Below are 25162 nucleotides of genomic sequence, written 5' to 3' on the forward strand. Positions count from 1 at the left end.
GAAAACCAAGGCTGCTATCTGCCGCATTAAGTCAAGATTCAATTCCAGCCTCATTGTTGATCCGTTCTGGGAAAGGTATGGAGAGGAGTAGGAGCAGGCTGGGAGAATTTGTGGTCCCCAAACTTGGATGAAAAGGAAAGCAGTTGGTTTGTTTGAAGTGTTACATGTGTGAAGATCCCTAGTATATTGTTCTTTGTGAAAGTGGGAGGCAGTGAGAACAATAGAACGGTAAGAGCCCAGAATAGGAAGGTTATATTGAATCAAAATGGGGAAAATGTCACAGATCTAAATGCAGAGGATGCTTCCTCACTTTTCTAGTTTGTTGCCTCTCAAACTATGTAAAAAAGTTGCTTTCCCAATAGCACAGGAGTAATCATCATCATCATCATCATCATTGCCACTATCCATTTATGTAGCACTTTACATTTTAAGAATAATCTTCACAAAAACTCTGGGAGGTAGACACTTTCATTATTCACCTTTTACACAGGAGGATATTGAAGCAATTAGAGATTAAATGATGTGTCCAAGGTCACACATCTAGTGTCTGAAGCAAGATTCAAACTCAAGTTTTGTTGATTCCTGATCCACTATTCTATTTATTGAACCACTAAGGTTATATTGATATTCAACAGGAACCCTTCTTCTCATACCTTCCAGAATTAAAGCTCCCTCACCCTCTATGGACTGGTCATTTTCCAGAGTTTTCCCCAATTCATCTCTCATTTTGGCCAATCAATGTCCTAATTTACCTATGTAATATTTCGCTGAGGAATTTTTTTTTTTACTTTTCTCTCTACTTAGTTTCAGAATAAAAAAAACCACACTATTTTATTCACCCAATTTTATATGTATATATTTTTATGCATAAGAAATATGCTCCTTCCTAGAACAGAATATTACTTGAGGGCAGGGATTTGTTTCCTTTTTCATCTTTGTAAATCCAGAATTTAGCAAAATTTTTAGTGTAAACACTTAATAAGTGTTTGTTTATTGATTGATTGATTGATTGATTGATTACTTGCATGGACTCTAATCTTGATTTTACAGAAATCTGGGGTTCATGGGTAGATTTTTTTTATTTGACAGTAACTATAGAAAAAAAATATACTCTGATAAGGTTCCAATGTTCCAAGTGAACAAAAGGTTTATGGTATACAAACCTCTCCACTCCTGCCTCCATTTGTTGTCATTTCAATTGTGTCTGCCTCTTTGTGACACCATTTTGAGAATACTGAAGTGGTTTGGCATTTTCTTTTACAGCTCATTTTACAGATGAGCAATTGAGACAAAGAATGTTAAATGACTTGCCCAAGGTCCCACAAATAGAAATTGTGCAAGGTCAGATTTGAATTCATGAAAAAGAGTCATCCTGTTTGCAAGCCCCAGTATTCTATCCATTACAACATCTAGTTGCCTTTCTTGAGGTTTTCCAGTAATTCAATACTTCTTTCTTCCTTCACATCCTACCATATTTATCCCATGTCTCATGTTTGGGAGATTTAGATTTCTCATGGTCATTTCTTCTCAGAAATGTTCAACATTAATGACAGGGAGGTCTCTAGAGGTATAGTAAATGCAATCAAGATAAGCTAATAACATTGGTTCACCTAACCTAAGATCCTTTCTAATATTCCAAAGGATATTGTTAATCATTTTGTTGTCAACAAAGGATAGAAATGTATCTCAAAATATTTTATTATAATAACAGTAACAATGCTGAATTATCAAGAAAAAATTATCGAAAACTCTTTGATCAAAGCTTTTCATAACAGCTTTGTAGTTGCAATAACTTTGAAAAAGTCTAAATGACCAACAACACGGTGATGACCAAAAACATATGGTACCTTCTTAATAAAGCCAACAATTATGAGGAAAACAAAGAAATCAAGAAAGAACTTTATGAAATAATGCCAAGGAAAAAAGTAGAATGTATATAAACTGAAACAAAATAAGAGAGAAAGTAAATGAGGATGTATGAACAAAGAAAGAATCTTGATGGAAAACTTAAAAGAATTGAAAAGCTGTTCTGTTTCTTTTGCACCAAAATTATTTGCCTCAAATGCTTCTCATGGGCCAGCTGACTGACTATATAGCAAAACTGGATCAAATGGAAAGTGTCTGGGGTCCCTTTCAATTCTAATCTGTGTTTCTATAAACCTAGAAGATTTTTGGACAAATACCAATTGTTCTGTCACTATTTTGTTTCCTAACCCTCTCCTTAGTGAACTTCATAAGGGAGAATCTATTTAGAATCCCTTGCACTGCTTTGGTTCTTAATGAGTTGTCTTTCCTGACTGAACCCTCTGAAATTTATGGCTATTTTGATCCAGATGCAATAACTGAGATTTTCCAAAGCAGACTTTCATTTAACTATAGTTAACTTTTTTTTTGTTTTTTTACGAGGAAATGGGGTTAATGGGTGACTTGCTTAAGGTCATACAGCTAGCAAGTATCAAGTGTCTGAAGCATATTTGAACTCAGGTCCTCCTGACTCCAGGGCCAGTGTTCTTTCCACTGTGCTATGTAGCTTCCTCAGTTAACTTTTATTGACCTAAGAAGACAGTGTGATGCAGCAAAAATGGAGTAGAATGTAGTATCAGGCAATCTGGGTTTTAATTGGGCTAGGTGGTACAAAGGAGAGAGCCCCACACAGGAAGTTACAAGTTCAAATCATGCCCCAGATATTCATTAGCTGTGTGTTTCTCTGCAAGTCACCTCCTTCAACAATAGCATCCTCATCTATAAAATAATGGTAATAATACTACCTACCTCATAGACTTTCTTTGCTGATCAAATAAAGTGCTTTGCAACCCATAAAGCTATATGGTGAATGGATAAATATCTGGGTCCAGAGTCAGGAAGATCTGAATTCAAATCCAACCTCAGATACTCACTGTGTGACCCTGAGTAAGTCACTTAACCATTATCTGCTTCAGTTTCTTTGTCTGTAAAATGTCATTAATAATAGAACATATCTCAAAAGATTGTGGTGAGGATGAAATGGCATAATGTTCTTAAAGCACTTACAATAGATTTTAGTACATAAGGTAGTACAAATCTGAGCTCAGATGCTTAATACTTGCTAACTATGTGAACTTGAGCGAGTCCACTTAACCCTGATTGTCTCACATCCAGGGTCATGTTCAGTTGTCCAGTTCAGCTACTGGACTGAGATGGCTCTGGAGGAGAAAGTAAGGGTGGTTGACCTTAGCACAGCATCCCCTTACTCAAATCCAATTCATGTGCTTGTCATGGCATCATCGCCCTGATGTCATGGTCTTCTTCAAGAGTGTATATTTTCCTTCACAACATAACTATCATGGAAAAGTTTTGTAGGACAACACATTTATAACATATCAAATTGTCTTCTCAATGTGGGAATGTGGGGGGGTGAGGAGGAAGGAAGGGAGAGAATTTAGAACTCAAAAGTTTGAAAAACAAATGTTAAAATGGTATTTACATATAACTGAGGAAAAATAAAGTTCATTGTTTAAAAAAGAGAGAAATAAACTCACTAAAAAAAAGAATGGAGGATCAACATCATCATCAAAGTTCTATATAAATACTAGTTCTTATGGTCATTGCTGAATCTCAATTCTGTCACTTGCTGGCCATGTGACAAGGAGCATGTTATTTAACTTTTCTTATCTATAAAATGGGTGGGTGGAACATTGCACCAAGGTACTTGTGAGGTCCCTTACCAACTTCAATCTCTAACCTTCTCTTGAGATAGTAGGAGCTAGCATCATTTGAAAGAATGTTTTATTTTTTTCTTTTACATTTGCAAGTTCAATGCAGAAGAAATATAAATATGTGACTCTTACCCCCACTTCCAAACTCATTAAATAAGAGTTTGGGAAAACCAGACCCACCATTGTTCTCCCATAATGCCTCAATAAATATCATTAGCTGACAATCGGTCACCCTAATTTCAATTGAGTTGACAGACTTCTCATTCAAACAAATTTCGATTAATTTCTTGACATCCATTTAAAGAAACAGGGCATAAGATCCTTGAATTAAATGAAGATACATTGCTTGCTCTTTCTGTTCATCTTGTCATGCCATGAGGAAAACCCGTACTCAAGTTTGTCTGGCACATTTATTATGATTATTTTTTCACATAGACATGCAGCTTATTGCTCCTGCTTCTATTATCCTCAAGGGATTTACATTTTTTTTCTTCTCTTAGCAGTCATTCCATTATTTTATTAGTGTCCAAAATGAGACCGCATAGGCAGTGATCATCAGAGAATCATGGAAATTAGAGATGGAAATGACAGATTAGGTCTTCTTGTCTGTTTCCCGGGGCTAATGTCCCTATCAGATTGTAACTCAATTGCTATACCCTGGCTCATTTTAGATGACACCAACCCTCAAGGCAATGGTCTCAATCTTAGGACTATCCATGTATCAGTATGGGAAAATACAGAATAGTCATACAATAATCAAGCCAACTCAAGTTCATCCTAACATGCTTTTTCTTTGAAGTGCTTTGAAAAGAGTAGTGAATTTGGAGAGAGATAACTTGGCTTCAAATCTACTATTTACTTTCTATGTGAATTTGGGTAAAGGTCTCTCTGGCCTTGGTATTCTCATTTCAGTATTTTCCCTCTTTCAATTAGTTCTCATTTATCATATATACAGCTTGCTTTGCATATATTTGATTGTATGGAGTCTCCCAAATTAGACTGTAAGTTCCTTGAAAGCAGGAACTGTCTAAAATTAGATATTATAGAGATATAAATGAGAGTTGCATCAGATGACCCTTAAAGCTCAGATCCTTCTACCTTTAAATTGATGATCCTCAGATTACAGCCTTGTTACTGTGGTTGAGTAATTTTACCTCTCTGATTTTCAGTTTTCCCACCTTGTAAATGGGAATAACAATTATTCATATTAGCTATCTTCCTAGGGTTGTTGTGAGGACTAACAGAAAATGATTTAAAACATTTCACAAACAATCTATAAATACCAGATATTTCTAATATCTTGTAACTTTAGTTGGTTAATATGATGAACAGTCTAGATGATTCTGGTCAAAGAAAAAAGTGTGGTCTTTTTTTTTCCCTCTTCTGTTTTCCTTAGCAACACAGTTTTGGGCCCAAATAATCTAGAAAATTGTGTCAATATTGTTTCTTCATTTTCAGTTTCCATAAAGCTGAGGAACTCAGAAAGAAGATAATCTACTCAATGGTGCAAATTCAAATGCTAGATTAATTAGAACCAAGAAAAATAAGAAATGGAATTGAAAACAACTTGAGTTAACTTTTGTTCAATATATGGCAAATAGATCTCCAAGAAAGAATGGCCACCAACCAACTTAGTCTCTTTCCAATGCTGCCCCTCACTCAGTCTTGAGGAAATAAGGTTACAGAGGTAGCATTTACGAGTTTTAATAACATTTTCTAGAGGCTAAAAGCCAGTGGTTAAAGCCTTATCCTGAGAGTCAGGAAGACTTCTTTAGTCACTACCTAGCTGGGTGACCCCTCAGCAAGTCACTAAACCTCTCTTTGCCTGTTTCCCCATCTGTGAAACAAGGATAATAATAGCTAAGTCACAAAGTTGTTCTGAGGAGCAAATGAGATAATGGACCCAAAAAGTTTTATTGTAGCTTGTAAAGAACTACATAAATGTGTGTGATTTGTCTAAATAATTCAGATAATTTCACAGATAAGAGTGAAAATGACAGTGAAGTTAAAAATAGGCAGCCTAGCATAGTGGAAAGTATGTGGAACTTGGGGTTAGGAAGACCTTTTTTACAGGTCAATTTAATAAATAATTATTAATTACCCACCATATATAAGGCATTGTGCTAAGAGCCAGGGATACAATACAAGGCAAAAGACAGTCTCTGCTTTCAAAGAAGTTACAGTCTAATGGGAAAGACAACACACGTGTGTATATTTGTACATATATATATATATATATATATATATATATATATATATATATATATATATAAACACATACAAAGGAAGCTGTATATAGGATAAATAAATAATAAAAAGATGGAGATTTTGGCATTTAGAAGGGTTAGGGAAGGTTTCCTATAGGAGGTAGGATTTTAATTGGACCTTGAAAAGGTTATTTAATTTCTCTAATTTCCTACTCTGTGAAATGGAATCAGTAGCAACCATCTGACATGGTAATTCTAAGGCTCAAATGAGATGGTGTGTAGGGAAAGCTTTGTAAACTGTAGTGCTATATAAATGTCAACCATTGGCATCATTGAATTTGAGCAAGGCTTTATCTTAGCTTTACAGACAAAGCCTAAACTCTTCCAGGTTAGAAAATATTCTGTTTCCTAGCTTTAAACCATCTTAGTCTTAGTTCTCAACAATTACCCTCTCTGGTATGTTCGTCCTCTTCAAATAGCTGCCTCCATCTGTCATGTCCCAACTTAGTCATTAGTTGGCCAACTTCTGAGAGCCAAGTTCTTTTACTTCCTTCATCATAAATCAATCCCTTGAGATCTTCAATCACTTTTATTGCTGTTCTCCAAATTCTTACCCATTTGACTACATAGTTATTGCTTTGAGGGGCCCTGAACTATATTCAATATTCTAGGTTTAGTCTCACTGGAATCCAATAGAGGGGGCCAATCTTCAACCTCAGAGTTGTGATTCCACAGTCCTTACTGTGGGAAATTACATCGGTTTCTTTTACCATCTTGTCAGGCAGCGAGCCCATAGCTAATTTGCTGGTCAATCAATCACCTCAAGATGCCTTTGGATTTGATTTCTTTCTAGGTTTCCCTGTTCCATTGATTGTTATGATTATTTAGCATTTATTGATTCACCCAACAATGCACCAGGCACTGTAGAAAACAGACATCAAGATGGGAAAGTGGGCTATAATGAAAGCAAAATTGTAAAATATCTTTTCAAAGGAATACAGTCAGTAATGTAATTTCATCCCAAGCTTGTCTGAAGGAGAGAAACAGGACATACAATGAAGTAGAAACCAGGGATTGTTCTCTCTGTCTCTGTCTCTCTCTCTTTATCTCTGTCTCTCTGTCTTTGTCTGTCTGCCTCTCTCTCTCTCTCTCTCTCTCTCTCTCTCTCTCTCTCTCTCTCTCTTTCTCTTTCTCTTTGTCTCTGCCTCTGTCTCTCTCTGTCTCTTTCTGATTTTCTTTGTCTCTCTATCCCTCTCTCTGTCTCTCTCTGTTTGTCTCTGTCTCCATCTGTCTCTTTCTCTCTCTGTCTCTGTTTTTGTCTCTTTCTGTCTCTGTTTTTTCTTTGTCTCCCTGTCTCTCTCTCTCTCTGTCTTTCTAACTCTTTCTGGTTTTTCCTCTGACTGTCTCTGTCTCTCTCTCTCTCTCTGTCTCTCTCTCTCTCTCTCTCTGTATCTGTTTCTGTCGCTGACTTTCTGTTTTTCTGTCTCTATCTCTCTCTTTCTCTGTCTCTCTATTTCTGTCACTGACTCTGTCTTTCTCTTTTTCTGTCTTTTTATGTTTTCTCTGCCTCTCTCTCAGACACACACACACACATATATATATATATATATATTCCCACATACAAATTCCCACCCATGCATACACACACATTCACACATACCCCCCAAATAACAATACTTCTTAACTCAACAGACATTCCTAACTTCCCAAATCTTTTCAAATCACCCTTTGCTGACAGCCCTAGTAAAAACAAGTTGCTAGTCCTGTCAATCTCCAGGTGCCAATCACACCCTGGGAAAGGCAAGCTGGAGTCTGCTCAGTCCCATGTGCCTCCAAAAAATCGCCGGCTAAAGTATGTCTGTGGAATCCTCAGAGTTGGTGATAGTGTGGAAAAAAGGAAGAGGGACAGCTTGGCTTTCAGCTCCCAGCTGGAGTCTGCATGGCTGCGAGTCAGAGACATCATCTCTTGACTTGGAAATGGAGAAAAGTTGATATGAACGTCACCAAGACAGGATAAATATGGAAATGCACAGTGTCATTTTTTTTCTCATTTTACTGAGTTGCTGCTCAGAATATAACCAAGCTTTGGCTCCCTTCCTAGCTGTGCAGTTGTCTCATGTCATAGCACATCTGAGGGTGTGGGGACATCTTGGGATTTGGCTGGCTTGCAGTTACTTCACTTACCCCTGGTTTGTGCCCCATTCGTTCCGAATGCAGAGATGCTTATGTACTGGATCTTTCATGTATCCTTCATAGCAAAGGCATTCCCCTTAGAAGCAGAATGGGAGGAGGAAAGAGAAACATGAATGAGTTCATTAATACTCTGGACTTGTGCAAATTAGTACAAAATGGTCAGACTCAAGCCTTCCCGTAACAGTAATATGAATGGGTCAGTGAATCCCATCACAACATCCCACCTCCCAGTAGATGGAAAAGTCATAGTGTGAAAGGATAGGAAAGCCATATTAAATAAAATGTACTTGCCCATCCCTCCTACTTTCAAGCTAAAGATAGTAATTACTGCCCTGAACCATAAATGCTTGATTTAAAGGGAACTATCCATCTTTCTTTTCTTCTTCCTTTAAGAAAACCAATTTTATCTATAAAATGAGGTCTGGTAATTCTTTTGCACTTAGCATGTGAGTTTGATCATCAACAAATCTGACTGTTATTCTTCTCCAATCGAAGCTTTATTTTCAGGACAATCACATACAAAATAAAACCTAACTCTTTAAGCTAAATGCACATAATGGACTTTATAATTGTTAGCATGGTAATATCAGAGAACTGATCTGAAAGAAAATCCTTCCTCTCTTTTGGTCAATTGCTCTTGTACCCATCACCACTGCCAGGGAGACCAGGACCATCCAGTTTTTTAACCCATTCATTTATTGATTAGGCAATCTAAAAGAGATAGAAGGCACAAAGGGAGAGAAGTCAAGGATTTCTTGTTTATAAATATGTTTATTAATCTAAGGGTATCATGCTCCCATGGTTTCTTTTTGAAAAAGACTTCCCCCCCCCAAAAAAAGAGAAAATTTTACTAGACAGTAAACTTCAAGAAATAAAAATCATGCTTCTAAATATGTATCTCTCCTAATGCTCCTAGTCTAGTCATCTATACAAACTAAGTGCTTAATACATGCTTGTTGAATTAATACAGAATTAGAAAGGTATAAACAAATATCAGTATGGCTTTGACAAGACAATCTATGACATAAGCATGGAGTGCTCAACTTTTCAAATATAGAAATGAAGAAAAAAGAGGTGAAGTGGTCCCACAACATGGACAGAGAAGGGTATTATTCCTTTACTGAAGAATTAACCCATACATTTGGATAAAACAGAGTTGGAAATTAATTTAAAACTCCCCATCATTCATCCTCTGATTTGCATGCTAAATGATTTGTCTGGAAACAATATCAAATGTTAAATTGGGGTTTTTTGAAAAAAGACTTTAAGGGTATATAACATATAGACAAGAAAAAAAGTGTTTCTTATAAGAAATTCATGAATATCTAAAAAATATTAGAAACAAAGCAAGACTGAGGAAGACTTCCAGCACATTGCTTGGGGAAACCCTCAGAGAAAAACCTATGGAAGAAGGGCAAAAAATCAGAGTTTATTAAGGATATTATAATAAATAATCTGAAAAAATGGAGGAATAGTCCACATGGATCACATTAGTCATCTTTTGAAGTGTTGGAATAATGACCAATGATGACTTTGTTATAGGCTAGTCTTGAATAAATTTATAAGTTCCAGATTTAAATAGCAAGGAGTGAAACCTACAAATGGTGAACTGATTATTCCAGAATAAAGAGATATGATGCCTCTTTAAGGCTAAGGAATCAAGTGATTTTGTTCTGTTTGTTTTTATAATTCAAACTTGAACTAAATCTGAGTAAATAAATAAATAATACCAAGTGATATTATTATCATCATCAATCAATTCATTGATTCAGGAAAAATAAAAGGACAAAGAGGCCAGCACAGGGACTTCCCAAGTAGAGTAAGGGAGAAGACAGAAGCTAAGAGATGACTAGAGAGAGTGTTTTATTTTCTGAACTTTTATACTCTTTTAGTTTCCCAGGAGGCCTGGATCCTGTTATAGTTTTGCTATAAATTCACTTAATTTTACTAAAAAGAAAAATAAAAAAATGATCCAGACATCTAAGTCAAGGATGACTTTTTCCAAAGTATCCCTCCTCTCAGAAGACTGTACTTCACAGAAGGTAAGAATGGAAGGGACCCAAGTGATCATCTCATCTTTCCATTACACAATAAAGAAATTCCATCATAACATATTTGACAAGTGGTTGTGTTTTTTAGTGATGTCCTTATGATTCTATATGAAAATATTACTTGTATTTCTTTCTAATAGCAAGAAGCAAGAAGTGAATTGTAGATGTCATTCATTTCTCCTATAACACCCAAAGTTGATGGATGTTTGACCACTTAAAGATCTCCAACCAACTTATAGAATGCTGAAGCATCATAGCAATGCTTCATAAAGGAAAAAAAAATTGCAGCAGAATCAGAGAGACAGAGAGCCTGTGATCCAGACAAGTCAGTCAATACTTTAGTGTTTTTTTTTTTATTTTTCAAATTGGGATATAATATTATATGATATGTTTATATAACTAAGGTATTGTTTTGAGGGTCAAACATAACAATGCTTGTGAAAGTTCTATCCTAAAGGACTCTAAAAGCCCTGCATTCAACAACTGGTTATCATAACAAAAACTTAAATAAATGCAATGCTTTCTGTTAGAGTCGCCTAAGGCACCAAGTTGTTGTGACTTTTCATTCCACTACAAGTCTGAGGCAAGATTTGAACTCTGCTCTTTCCAATTCAAAAACTGGCTCTCTATCTACTATCCTATAGCACCTTCCTTCCATATATTCCAATCTGTGTTGTTGAAGGGAATTTCCAGGTCTGGAGTTCTTCCTCTTGGACTGAGGTCTTCATCCACAAGCAAAGAAAAACTATATGAGGACTCATCTAGTACCTGATATTATTGTTACAATATTTGTTGCTAATATATAATAATTGTGGTTGCTAATGTATTATGATTGTTTTAATGCTCTTCATCCCCTACCCCTCATCTCTTTTGGTGGGGTGGGGGAAGGCTTCATCCATAGCTGTGAAATATCACATATTTCTTTTCTTTCTTTTTTCTTTAAACAAAATCTCTTTACAGGGTGGCTAGGTGGCGCAGTGGATAGAGCACTGGCCCTAGAGTCAGGAGGATCTGAGTTCAAATTCAACATCAGACACTTAATAATTACCTAGCTGTGGGACTTTGGGCAATTCACGTAACCTTATTTGGCAAAAAGCCAAAAAAAAAAAATGCTGAGACAATAATTTCAACTGGCCTGGTTGCTCTGAGAGAAATAATTTGCACATCTTGAAAAGTGCCTATATAAAGTATTTTCTAAGAGCTTTTACATGCATTGCCTCCTTATCAGGGGTCTACAATTTTCACTTCAGGGACAAGCTGCGAAGACAACGTAGATGCAACTTCTCTCTCCAAACTGTAATTTCAAAAGCCAAGAAACATAGAAGTACTTTAAAAATATTTCAAGATGAATGTTCATAAGAACAAAAACAATGAGAAAAGAGTTGACCTTGACAGAGCAAATCATGTATATTTCTTGTCTCTTTTGAGGCTCAATGCAACCTCTTGAATGTAATTTCCGCAGGCAAAATTGTCCCCATTGTACAGAGAAGATTACACAGTAAATATTTAAAGTGAAATCTAAACCAAGTCTTTCTGATTCTATATGCAGTAAACTATTTGGGAATAGTTTGGATTAACCTCTCAGGTGGGTCTCATCGCTATTCACAAGTCAACTTTGATGGAAGAGGTTGGTAGGGTTGTTGGCAATATCCACCTCCACCAATCAAAACGAGTTTACCCAAACTCCTACTTTTAAAGAAGTTGAGAGGAAAGGTTGCCATGACAACCAACTGCTAAATCTTGACTTTGAGAGGGGTTTCGCGCATGCACAGGCTTTGATTGTTAGCTGTGAATTTTAAAGGCCCCACAAGGGTGTTGGATGCCCTCCGAAGCTCGAAGTGTTACAGTCTCTGCATCTGCTGCGACAGATGGTGGTGAGCGCACGAAGCGCCGACTCTGTGGTGATGTACACAGGAATCCAACGGAGAAACGTGTCACTGCTACAGAGAAGTACCAACCCTAGGTAGAGTCAGAACTGTGAGAGGCAGTCAGAGGCAATGGTCCTGCCAGAGAGTAGGAGTCCATCAAGAGATGGATGGGCAAGAATAGGGCTTCCATGCTAGATGTCTTCCAGATTCTCTTGATAGGTATCTCTGGGTTCTTAGTCAACACAATATCCTTAACATTTTTCTCATCCTGTGGATGTAGAGGCAAAGAAACAAGCTAAATCTGGGCCTCCACATACTTAATGGTGTGAAATTTCCATTAAATCAAATTTCATTTGAAATAACCTTCTTCATTTGTCAAATCCAGAGCAAGACCAACAGAGCCTTGAGTGATGACTATACTTTCAAAAGGTAGCATTGGCATAACAGATAATGGACTGGACAAGGAAGTAAGGAAGACTTGGTTTCAAATCCTCTTTTAGATTCTATCAGCTGTGATCCTGGCCAAATCATTTAATTACACTGTGCCTCAGTTTCCTCAACAGTTATATCAGAAGCTTTAATTCAATGACCTCTTACATTCCTTCAAGCTCTAAATCTTTGATCTAAATCAAGAATCCCCTCTGTCCTGTTGTCTTTTAATTATTCATTTAAAATGTGTGAGGAAGTACTTTACCTAGAGAGGAAGTCTTCAAAAGGCTGAAAGCAATTAGTCTATCTAGAGCTGAGTGATGGATCTAAGAAGTACAGATTTAAATTGTCCTAGAAAACCATTTTCCTCCCCTAAAGACTGTTCATCCTGGACCAAGATTGGGTTGTTTTGACCAGGCATTGTAAAAGATCTGTGCAAAAGCAGAGGTGCTAAGGCCTCCCAGCTGGTCACATGCCAGAGGAGTTTAAATATTGAATAGATTGAGAATAATGGCTATGATCAAGAAATGACTAGTCTCTCTACATATGAACTTTCCACCTGTTTTAAAATCAAAATGGAAAGCAAAAGAAAAGGGGACTCTAGAAGAAAAAGATTATCTTAGGTGAATATTCTAAAATTAGTTTAGACTTCAAACACTAAGTCCCTGTCAGTGTTCAACCAAGCTCTGTTAGAAATGGGTGCTAGGGTTATGATTTGGGAGAGATTTAAATTTGTAACTGTGGAGGATGCTTTTGAACTGGGATGGAAATATGCTATGAGTCTTAGGTCCGGAACAGCCCTGATCCATTCAAATGAAACACAGTTAATTTGCCTTAAAGAATCACACACTATAGGGAACATTATCTTAATTTGATTATAACATCTCCTATAGTAGGAAAGACCCATTCCAGGGGCATGCTAATTATCCATAGCTTTAATCTGTATTTCACCCATCTCTCCCTACTTTATGAAAGTATGAGCTCATGAAGAAGATTTAAAACAGTACAAGATGTCACACAGTCAGAAAGACAAACAATGGACAGAGAAGATCCTGAATCAGGAATTCAACTTCAAACTAGCTTATACACACATAAGAAGGGAGCTCAGTATAGTTTTTCTCCTCATTTCTTATTTGGTTATATTCATCTGGACGTCTTTGTTCATCTTTACCATGCCTCTATGATCCAGCTACCTTACCATCTACCCCTACCTCACCTTTTTAGTTCCTTTTTTGTGTGTCCTCTTCCCTAAGTTGATTGAAGGCAAGGTCTGTCTTTTCTTATTATTCATATCCCCCCCTACTTACCAGAGTGCCTGGCATGTTTCTTTATAAATATTTATTGACTATGTCTCCCACAAGGCAATTGGCCACTTGCAAGCTCTATCAATTCTATTTCAATGGGAAATGAAAGTTCAGAAACTCTGCCTCTAGTTACTTAGATTCCCAATTTAGAACACATGTGGAACAATTGATTTGAAGGCTGTCTTGATTTCTATCTTTATATTCTGAGTCTCTTGTAGGGAGTACATAGCAGGCACCTAGTAAATATCTGGTGAATTAGTGTCATTTTCATTGTCATTCTATATACCAAAAAGTCATTAAAACACTAGCAGGTCACCTGGATGGAATTTAACATTGAATAGATTCAATTGTTGGTATTCAGTAGTTTTTCAGTTATGTCAGACTTTTTGTGACCCTGTTTAAGGTTTTTTTCAACAAAGGTCCTAGAGTGGTTTTTAATTTTCTCCTTCAAGTAATTTTACAGATGAGGAAACTGAGACACACGGGGTTAAGTGATTTGCCTAGGGTTGCACAGCTAGGAACTGACTGAGACCAAATTTGCACTAAGGAAGATCAGTTTTCCTAACTTTATCCACTGTGCCACCCAGTTACCCATCAATCAATCGATTAGCAAGTGTTTATTAAACAGTTTTCATCTAGGCATTAAGAATACCCTTGAGAAGCTTCCCTTCTATTGGGGATGATAGAAAATGCTCAAAGATAAGTAAATGTAGGCTATAAATAAAGATAAAGCAAAAGGAAAGGGTTGGGAATGGGGTACCATTGACTGAAAGAAATAAGAATGGTCTTTGGAAGGAGCAGTACAGAGTTGAGCCTTGAAAAGAAGAAGACGTAAGGAGCAAGAGCATTTAAAGTAGAAGGTTGACCTCTGCAGAACCATACATTTGGAAAACAGAAAGCCATGGAAAAGGAATACGAAGATGGAGTTTAGAGCATGGGAGGAAGAGTAATGTTGCATAACCCTAGAGTCACAGACAAGTTCTGAAAGACTAAGACTGTAAAAAAAAGTTTCTATTTTATCTTAAAGACAATGGAGAGCTACTGGTGAGGAGCCCTGCCTTAAGCAAGGACATGATGTGATCAGACTTAAGATTTAGAAATATGAATTTGGGGTTAAGGCTGAGTAGGGAGGCCCTCATCAGAAAGGGCAAAGTTTGAAAGAGAGTTAATGAAAGTAATAGGGAGAGAGAATTAATTTGTGATTTCACTGATATAGGGAACTCTTGGGTGGATCAACTTTCTCTAGGAATGCAGGCTAGCACCTATCCTGCAATTTGTAAAGAGTTGTCTAGAGACATGAGAAATTAAATGACTTGTCCAGGATCACACAATCATTATATGTCAGAGCAGAATTTGAACCAACATCTTCCTGGAATTTTTGGACAGGTTAAGTTTGAGGTACCTATAGAACAAAGAAATCCATCAGACATAAATTTTAGGAGTATGATAAGATGATTCCATAATTTGGAGCTTTAAGTGTGACATAGGAAAGAAGCTTCCTCGTTTTCAGATCTCAGTCTGCACCTGATTCTCTATATGACTCAGTAAGTCATTTCATGAGTGCTCAGTGCTATCTAGCATATAAAATGGTGGGAGGGCAAGTCTGCCCTTTACTTCCCTGTTTGGGACATCTTGGAGACTGATGAGTAAATATTTGCTCAATTTTAGGCTGATCTAGGAAAGGAAAAATGCTGAAAGATCATAGTCTCAGAGACTGCTCCTCTCCAGTATTGGTGCTGTTCAACCATTCCTAAGACACACTTCAGCTTGGCTGGGAAAGCACATGACCCAGTACAATGGCATTTCCAAAGAGTGCTAAGAAGATTTCAAAAAATAAGGTTGGATTGATTTGCAGCCAATTCCAACACTTGAAAGCTATACGGAGACAGAATCTGTGATGGAATGTGGGAGGCAATATAAGTCTCTTAGTGATGGTAGTATGGGATAAGTACATCATCTATCTCATGTTAGGAAAAGTGACAGAAAGGGTCTTCCATATACATATATAAATATACACATACTTGCATATATAAAATATATACATATATATATATACATATATATATATATATATATATGGATGTACATTTATATGTATGTGTGAACAATCTCCATAGCACCTCTTCCAGCTGTTATCATAGACAGTGATAATGCCACTGAGTTCTGTTACTGGGTTTGGGTCCTTATTTTTAGATTCCCTCTATGTTTTTCTGGTTGAAAATGCATTAGTTGCCAGGAGACTATGACATCATTGGCAGGGGAGGGACTTCTCAAAATCATATTCAACAAGCATTAGAAATTTTCCACATTACAAAAAGGTATTGATGTGAGGGTCTCACTAGTGACCATGACATCATGTGGAAACTTGAATGTTCATACAGAAAGAGGGAAGATGGTACTTACCTGGGTTTTATACTAAGGTGGAAACACCAGATTAGGAGTCAGGAGACTGATGATATAGAATTGATTCTATTACCTTCTAGCTCTATGACCTTGGAAAAGTCAAAGTTTCTCTGAAAGAAAGTTCCTTCATTTTTAAAATGAAAAGTTTAGCCTGGATGATATCCAAGACACCTTATACCTTTACCAACCTCTGGTTATCTCTAAGTTCTAAATGTTCATTGATTTTTAACTCTAGTTGGAATAGGATTCCAGTTTCTCTAAGAGATGTTCTTTCAGAGGAAGACTGATCAATTCAAAGGGGTCAGAGATAGATAATAGGTGAGCAGATGAACAGGACTAGGAACATGGTGGGGAAGGACTTAACTTCTGGACTGTACTTTCCTCCAGGTTTCTAAGACTGAACATGCAAACTGACTTTTGGGCATGATGAAAAACCCATCTGTTTAGTCTGGCATTTTCTTGATGGCGTGGGAGAATCAGCAAGCTGAGTTCCACAAACGGAAGTTTTAAATGCTGTACTTTTTACTCCATATGGGGCCCAAGATTCTCTACAATGGGTTCATTAAAAATAGATTAAATATAGACATATTCATCTTCAGATAATTATAAAAGATATACTGATAAAAGTATATAGCTCTTCAATGATCATATAGGCAACTAGTCACATTTTGTGCTTAGAGGACTAGAGTATTGAATTTCAAGTCAGGACAAAAACTTAATCTGAATTCTACCTCATACTTGTAATGTGGCCCTGGACATTTAAATCCTCAATTTCCTCATAGGTAAAATGGTAATGCTAATAATTATTCATTACAAAATTAAAAGAATCAAGTAGATTATATACTATATATATATATACACACATGAACACATAGATACTTACAAGTACTCACACATATACAAACGTTAAAGGACTAGATAAATGTCAGTGATGATGATGATGATGATGATGAGGAGGAGGAGGAGGAGGATGGCCATTTACTACACAAAATATGTATACCTTGTATAATATCATCACCTCTCTAGTCACAAAATCATACATACCCCAAAAGTCTTTCATTTTCCTACAATCTCTTTTTAGGAAAGGCCCTCACAGAATCAAAGTATGGTAGTTCTAGCAATTACCTTAGAACCAACTCACCTCAATCCATGCCTGAAACAAAAATACTCCCATATAACTTATCTCTAGTGAGGAAGATCCTATTTGTAAGTTATTCCTTATATAGATTCAAAATTGATCCATTTGAAACTTCCACCCACTGTACTTTCTTCTCTCTTTTGGGGACAAGCACAAAAAGTCTAATCTCGTCAATAGATGATAGTCTTTCAAGTGTTTGAACACAAAGATCTTGTTCCTCCAAAGTCTTCTCTTTTGCAGGCAAAAACTGCTCAGTGGGCTTTAGCCAATCCTCATATAGCATAAACTCAAGGCGCTTCCTAATCCTGCTAAGTGTCCTTTGGACAAACCCCAACTTAGACACATTCTTCTTCAAAAGAGATGCCCAGGACATACATACACACACAGACACACACAGGGTGAGTTAGGAGAGTAAAACTTTGCCAAAGGTTTTGCCAAAATTTAAACAAATCCTGATCTGTTAAATCAAATAATTTCCTCAAAAAGACAGTTATATAGTGCAATGGATAGCATCCTAGACTGGAACTTAGATACTCTTTGAATCTGATCTCATTTATTAGTTGTGTGACCAAGATCAATTCATTTCTTTTTTTTTTGCAAGGCAGTGGGGTTAAGCGGCTTGCCCAAGGCCACACAGCTAGGTAATTATTAAGTGTCTGAGGCTGGATTTGAACTCAAGTACTCCTGACTCCAGAGCCGGTGCTTTATCCACTGCACCACCTAGCCGCCCCAGATCAATTCATTTCTTCCATTCATCAATTCTTCCAATATTAGGTTCCTTATCTATAAATAAGGATAAGAGTAGAACCTAACTTGCAAGGTTTCCATGAGAATAAAATGGTAAAATGTTTGTCAGATGCTTTACAAACTTTAAAGTATAATTTAAATGTTAAGTATCATCATCATCAAAAAGGAAATTGTTTATCTGGTATGATTTATCCTTGATAAAATTATACTGACTTTTTTGTGGTAACTGCTTTCTTGTCTATATATTCACCAACCATCCATTTAGATATAGATAGATATATAGATATAGATAGTGATAGAGATAGAGATAAATTAGATATAGATATAGATGATATAGATATAGATGATATAGCTATAGCTATAGATATACACATATATAGGTATACAAATATATAAATATACATGTTAGATTAGAATTATATTTATAGTCTATCAACATGTTGATAATGAATATTAAAATTGTTTTTACATGGAACTGGGAAAAATACAAAATAACATTTTAAATGTTCTAGAGTTTTGGAACAAATCAGTCAAAAGAAAGAAAATTTCAAAGAAAGGAAGCATTAACATGTCAGGGAATATCCCGACCTCTGATTGGAGGAAAGAGCCATAATACCTCAATCTAAAGATGAAGATTAGCATACCTTCTCCTCATTTCTCATCAGGCCATACTCATCTGAACTTCTTTAGCCATCTCCATCATGCCTACATGGTCCAGGCACCCTGTCAACTTCTCCACTCTACCTTTTCAGCTTCTTTTTGTGTGTCCTCTTGTCCCTTTAAATTGTAAGCTCTTTGAGGGCAAGACTGCCTTTTTTTATTTTTTGGTATTTGTATTCTTAATGCTTACCACACTGCCTGATGCGTAAGTTCCTAATAAATATTTCTTAATAAATATTTATTGACTGTCAGTTGGCTGCTTTCAAAATGTATTAAATGTATTTCAATAAGAAACTTATTATTTAATAAACCTTTGTTTTTGGTGTCCTAGTCAGTTGACTAGGATTTATTAAACACTTACTACATGAATGGATCCTCTGCTAAGCAATATCAATCCACTGCCCATGGTTGGTAGACTTCATTCTCTTTACTGTGTGAAAATTAAAACAATATTTACTCTTCTCCAGTTCTTCCCTCTCCAGAAGCTTCCTTTCCTGACAAATTCGCATGAGTGAATGGGGAAAAAAATGAAAGGCAGAATGGTGTCCTGGATATGGGGCTCAGTTTAAAAACAAAGGAACATGATTCAAATCTTAATCTTGTCACAATTCCCTCTATGTGACCATGGATGGTTCATTTAGCCTATCATTACCTTTGTAAAATGAAGGGGTTGGACTAAGTGACCTCTATGCCCCCTTCCCATCCTAAATCTATGCCCCTATGTTCCTGGGACAATGGACACGGATTCATATTTAACTTTACTCTTGCCTCTAAAGGTGACTTGCTGACTGGGGTCACAATATGCTATTCAACCCATGCTTTCTATCTTACCTTATTAACTAAAGAGAGTAGCATTAATCATAGGAAAAAAGGGTCTGGAAATCGTAAACAAGTGATAGTGACTTCAAATATCTAGTTTCTCTCACCTTCAGGAATCACTAAACAGAATTGAATTTGTAATTTTTTTTGAAAACTGGTTGACTTTATGATGACCTGCAAAAACTGAATGCCAAATATGTTTGATGATATGGATACCTAGTCTATGACTACTATTATCTATACCAAGTCCATGGCCAGCATATTATCTTAAATGTTCAGGCAACTTATTTAGTGACTTAGCTCCCTGATAACAACTTGTATATTGAATGGTTCCCGGAGAAGTAAGGGAAAGTTAGGAATAATGGCCCAAGTATGAGTGATTACAAGAGGCATGCCATCTCTGACAGTTACCCGCTGCCCGGTGCTCCTGCCTACCAGTTTCCGGGTCGCACTGATGTTCACAGGGGTCCAGGAGCCGCCGAGCACAAAGGTCCATGGCCCAGGGCCCACTGGAGTTCTGTTGTGAGAAGAGTATCACTTGGGCAGGATTCAGCCAATCACTGGCATCCAGTTGGCTGCCCTCCAGTAAGATAAAGCGACTCCCTATAAGGAAGAGTGGAACAAAACAAAGACACAAAAGAGGCACTGAAGATTCAGATTGACCTGGACTACCTGAGGATCAACATCAAATCTTGATGTCACCCCCACTCACCTTTACATAAATAACCAAGCAACCTGAGTCAGCTTGCACTGTATATACAGCAGTGTGAGGAATTTAGGCATTTTAATAAATGATAACTAATAGTCTTTAATCTACATTATTTCCTATAGAAGGAAAACTATATGTGGGTTTTGAGCAATTGTGCTAGAGATAAGGAAAGGGAATAAATTCAGTTGAGAATGAGATAAGACAGATGAGTTGGTTTGTGGTTTCTTGATAGAAGATTTTGAAAAATCAATTTAGTCTGTATAAAGACATGATAATGCAATGGAAAGAGTAGCAGATGTAGAGTTCACAAAAAAGACAAGGGTTTGAATTCTGGGTCTGCCATTTCTACCTGGGTGACCAATGAGTCTGTTTCCTATTATGTAAAAATGAAGATTGTACTCAAGAACTTCTAAGGTCAATTCCAGCTATAAATTAATGGTCTTATGAACAGAATGACTTACCAGTGGAACTATGGAAACCTCAAAAAAAGAGATACAAATATGTCATCAGTGGCAGCTCCTTTGGTAGTGAGTATGGAGACTGGTGGTAGCCAGAGGGGGAAAAGTACATGTTGATAATCATTACTGGCCATGAATATTGTGAGTCCATATTAACAATCTGATTTGTCTCCATCTTTTGTGAGGTTCCCAATTCCTCTTTACTTTTTTACTTGGAGGCAATTTGGGCTAAGTGACTTGTCCAAGGTCACAAAGCTAGAAAGTATCTCAGGATACATTTGAACTCAGGTCCTCCTGACTCCAGGGCTGCTGCTCTACTCCCTGTAAGCACCTAGCTGCTTCTGGGCTCCCAATTTCAAAGAAAGAATTTTTTTTTGATCAGAGAGATATTTTGGCATTTAAATAAATTAAGATATTCTCAGATTTAGGCATCTCTCTCATTGAAAGTTGATCCCTTTCGAGGCTACTTTATTTCAATGGTGGTATATCATTGAGTAAGTCATAGTTCAATGTACTTGGATCATAAATCTCAAGCAATCAGGGGCCTCAATATTGGAGACCTGTTAGCCAAATGAAGTCATTTTACAGAAGTGGATACTAAGGGCTTAGAGCATGGGTTAAGTGACCTGTCCAAGGTCACAGAGGTAGTAATGATCAGTAAGTTTATGCAGCTGCACTAAGCAGAACCAAGCCCAGTTAGTCCAAATCAACTGCTCCCCTCTTGTAGCATGAATATATTATCCCAGTAAACCTCTAAAAGTACATGTTCAATAAAACCAAATAAAAAGAGAAACAAAGCTATTGATTTCATTTCATTTAGATTTATTGGTTTCCTTTTTTAGATTTATTGTTACTTTTAGGCTAATTGCCTTACTTTCCTTGGATCCATTTATTTTGACTCTCTTAAGCCTCTATATCTTTGGGTATACACTTATTAATATGCCAATTTATCAAGAAATCAGAAAAATGATTTCTTCAGTGTAAGAACTACTAGTTTGTAAGTAATTCCACTAATACTGGTTACAATCATATCTTTAACTGGCTGTCTTAGAAATTTTCCCATGGTTCAGAAATGTTTACTTATTTTGTCATGCTCAAATAGCTATTAAGTGTGAGTGGTACAATTTGAACCCAGATCTTCCTGATTGTCTCTTAAAGTCATTGATGCAGAATATAATCTTTTTTTTTTATTTCTGTCCCTCTCCTTGACTCTGTCTGTAGGGAAGGGAGAGGGCCTCATACATAGAAGGAAGGACTCACCATCTGCAATCAAGTGCTCAGGGACATGCAAGGTGATTTTCACAATGAGTGGACAGCTCATGTGGGATGAGCAAACAAGGCCAATCACGCAGCTGGTGATGCTGATGAGAGTCAAGGTGGTTTTGTTCACTGGACTTCTTGGAGAACCCACTGTACACCAGACAAAAGAAAAGTGACAAATGGTTGAGTCCAGGGATTCGATCCTGATTTGTAGATTCCCCCTTTTTTTTCTCTTTCCTAGTCCACAATACTCATAAGATGTCAACACCTAGGTCACTTAGCCCATGGCAGCAGGGGCCATCCCTTTACCTCCTTCATTCTGTCTGACCTCTTCCTTCTCAAATAACATTAGGAAGGAAGCAGGGGTATAGAAAGCTTATATTCAGCTCCAGTACTGCTTCTGGGTCCAACATTACATTCTTTATAGAGGTAAAGCACCAAAAGATTCAGAAAGGAAGAATTCTCTATCTAACCAGTCTGCTAGCCCCAAGCACTTTTGTTCCAAAGAGTAGCAGAACTCTATCCAACTAAGCTGGAAGGGAGGGAGGGAAGGAGAGAAGGAGTATGTCAATCCTAGTAAATGGTTTGAAAGCTAAAGCTAAAGGAGACACTATATTGCTTTGATAGGTCCAGTGGTCCAGGATCAGAAGTGACAGAGAAGATATTTATCAGAAATCCTAAAACAAAAAGGTCACAAGGGCTGATCTAAGGCTCAAGTAAATGGTTTTTTTTTATTTGTTTGTTTTTAGTAAACACAGATATATCCCTTACTTGGGCAAATAATGTTGTCCTTCATTTTTGAAAAAGTTGTATGATATCAGGGAGGTGATGTCTAGAGAAATTTGTATGTGTATCCAGTGTCCTCAACATAAAATACATTTCAATTTATCTTTTCATATACATATATTATATAATGTTTAATTTTAATGTATAAAATATATATTCACATTTGTGTATACACACACACACACACACACACACACACACACACACACCCAAAAATCAGAGATTTTTTTTTAACATCCTGGTATATTCTCCCCTTGACTATAGTGTCTCATAGAATTATTAAAACCAATAATTAACTTTATTTACTAGGAGAACTTTATATTTGAAAGGAACTTTGAGCTCATTCATGATTTCTCATTATGAATTTTTTATGCAGCAGTTTAAATACACTTAAGGAGAACATTTAATTCAATAATGGGCTGAGATTTACACGTGATATATAGAGAGATATAAATATGTATGTATATAAATACATATGTATATATTTGTGCAAATATTTATTCAATAAAGCTATTTAATACACACAATTAAAATGAACTACATATGTTGCATACACCATCATCCATTTGCAAACTTTTAAAGCACTCCTTGTTTGATAGGTATTTGTATGTGTATAATGGAGCATCAACTTTTTTTCCCTTGTGTTTAATCATAAAACAATCCTCCTATTCCCTGAAGGACAGATATAGACTTATTTCATCAAGAAATACTTTCAATTGAGATTTTTTTGCACACCATTTTCTAGGAGAAATGATCTGACTTTGTTTCTAGATATACTATCTTCTCCCCCTGTAGAGAAAAATTTCATTATGATTTGTTCAAGATCCTTCCCTATAGAATGTCACTTTGACACTGGGCTTTGTCTCATTCTCAGACATGTAGGAAAATATGGATTGAAGATGCTCTACTTCTGATCTTGCTATTCAAATTTCCCTCTGCAAAGGACTGGAGCAGAGGAGGCCTATATGATAATTGAGTGAAAAAAGAGCTATAATGAGCAGTTTTGGAACTCGAAGTATACAAAATAGTAGTTATGGGAGGAGCCTTTGTGTCACCCCTCTACAAGAATAAGGGTAACTCATTATAATCTAATGGCAAAGAACCAAAAACTTCAAATATCCAAGACTTTGTTGGGAAGTGTAGAAACAGGTAAAGAACTAACTGTTGTAAATCCACCTCTAAATTTCAGTGACTTGGAATAAAGCCCTAATTACACCACCCTAGTTACAACTGTAGGGATGAGGTTGTCTAACTCCTGAAATAATCAATGCTGACAGGCACCTCTACCAGGACTGTACTCTTGGGATATAAAATGTATGGCTTAGGATAGACACAAATCCCAAGAGACAGTCATATAAAAATATCTCATATCTCACTCTCCTTGGTATTACATATTCCTTTGTCACCCCAGTGAGATCTCTAATACCTCGGCTCCGTCTCCTGCTGCGGGAAGGATCAGTGTAAAAAGTCAGCTGAGGGTCATTATCTGCTTCTGTGCCAGAATCTCCTTCAGGGTTCAAGAAGGCAGATCCAGCTGTAATGAAAAGAAATGCATCAAATAATGCAATGGAAGTTCAAGAAATATCCCCCCCAGTTCCCAGTCTAAAATTTCATCAAACTTTGTCTAACCTTCCTTTCTCAACTCATTTTGAACAACTATGTGTTCAGTCAGGGGTGACCTATGGAAGGACAATGATGGTAAATGTTTAATACCCAGTTTTCCAAAGGAAAAAACAAAATGTATATTGTGTATTTCATATCTATATGTCTATATATCGATAACTATATTTCATAAATACATATATATATATATATATATATATACACAGGAAACATGTAAATTTAACCTGATTTTACTCCATTTATTTCTTAAGGTTAGACAATCAACAAAACAATAAATCAAGATGTGGTTTGGAGAATATGCTGATTCTCAAGGTGTAGTCACACTGAAAACTAAACAATTGGCTGTCAAAAGTTGTACACAGTAGCTCCAGGACATCCCTGCTTGGTTATGCACAAAGCTACATGAATGTGGCAGAAAGTTCAACATACCACATGACCCTTGTTGTCTTAAAGAAACAAGAACGGGGGCTCAGAACATGAGTCCTGTCAGGTTCTTTGTTAGGCCATGGAGTACAGAAGTAGAGTAAAGCATATGCAAAATAAATTCAAAGTAATGGGAAGGTACAGCTCAAGATGACATCTGTTTGGAAAGGAATGGGGACAGGAAAGACTGTTTTCATCATAATGTCTCTCTGATTGTCATTTAGAGAGAAAGACTTCAACAGTGCCCACATGACATCATACCATGAAATCATCTCAGTGGGAGGAAAACCTTATGAACCAAACAACTCTTTTTTTTTTAACCTCACAGATTGGAACTATCTTGTCTTCTAATTATATTGTCATTCCCTAGCTCTAGATCTGGGCAGAAC

The 25162-nt window shown here is 36.6% G+C and overlaps 1 protein-coding gene across 4 annotated transcripts in view; it reads right to left on the reverse strand.

Moving 5' to 3' along the window:
* The window catches only part of ASTN1 (astrotactin 1), a 494085-nt gene that overhangs the window by 213803 nt on the left and 255120 nt on the right, over positions 1–25162 (reverse strand). For 2 of the 4 annotated variants that reach the window (XM_074222108.1, XM_074222109.1), the window contains exons 5-8: positions 24154–24261; positions 21942–22091; positions 19950–20117; positions 8087–8171 (exon numbers count right to left, since the gene is read on the reverse strand). In XM_074222108.1, the coding sequence (XP_074078209.1) occupies positions 8087–8171; positions 19950–20117; positions 21942–22091; positions 24154–24261 (511 nt within the window). Of the gene's footprint in view, positions 1–8086; positions 8172–19925; positions 20118–21941; positions 22092–24153; positions 24262–25162 lie in introns of all 4 variants that reach the window. The other 2 variants (XM_074222107.1, XM_074222106.1) reach the window with 1 other exon arrangement.

This window comes from Macrotis lagotis, chromosome 2, assembly GCF_037893015.1.
Source record: "Macrotis lagotis isolate mMagLag1 chromosome 2, bilby.v1.9.chrom.fasta, whole genome shotgun sequence".
NCBI classification, from domain to species: domain Eukaryota; kingdom Metazoa; phylum Chordata; class Mammalia; order Peramelemorphia; family Peramelidae; genus Macrotis; species Macrotis lagotis.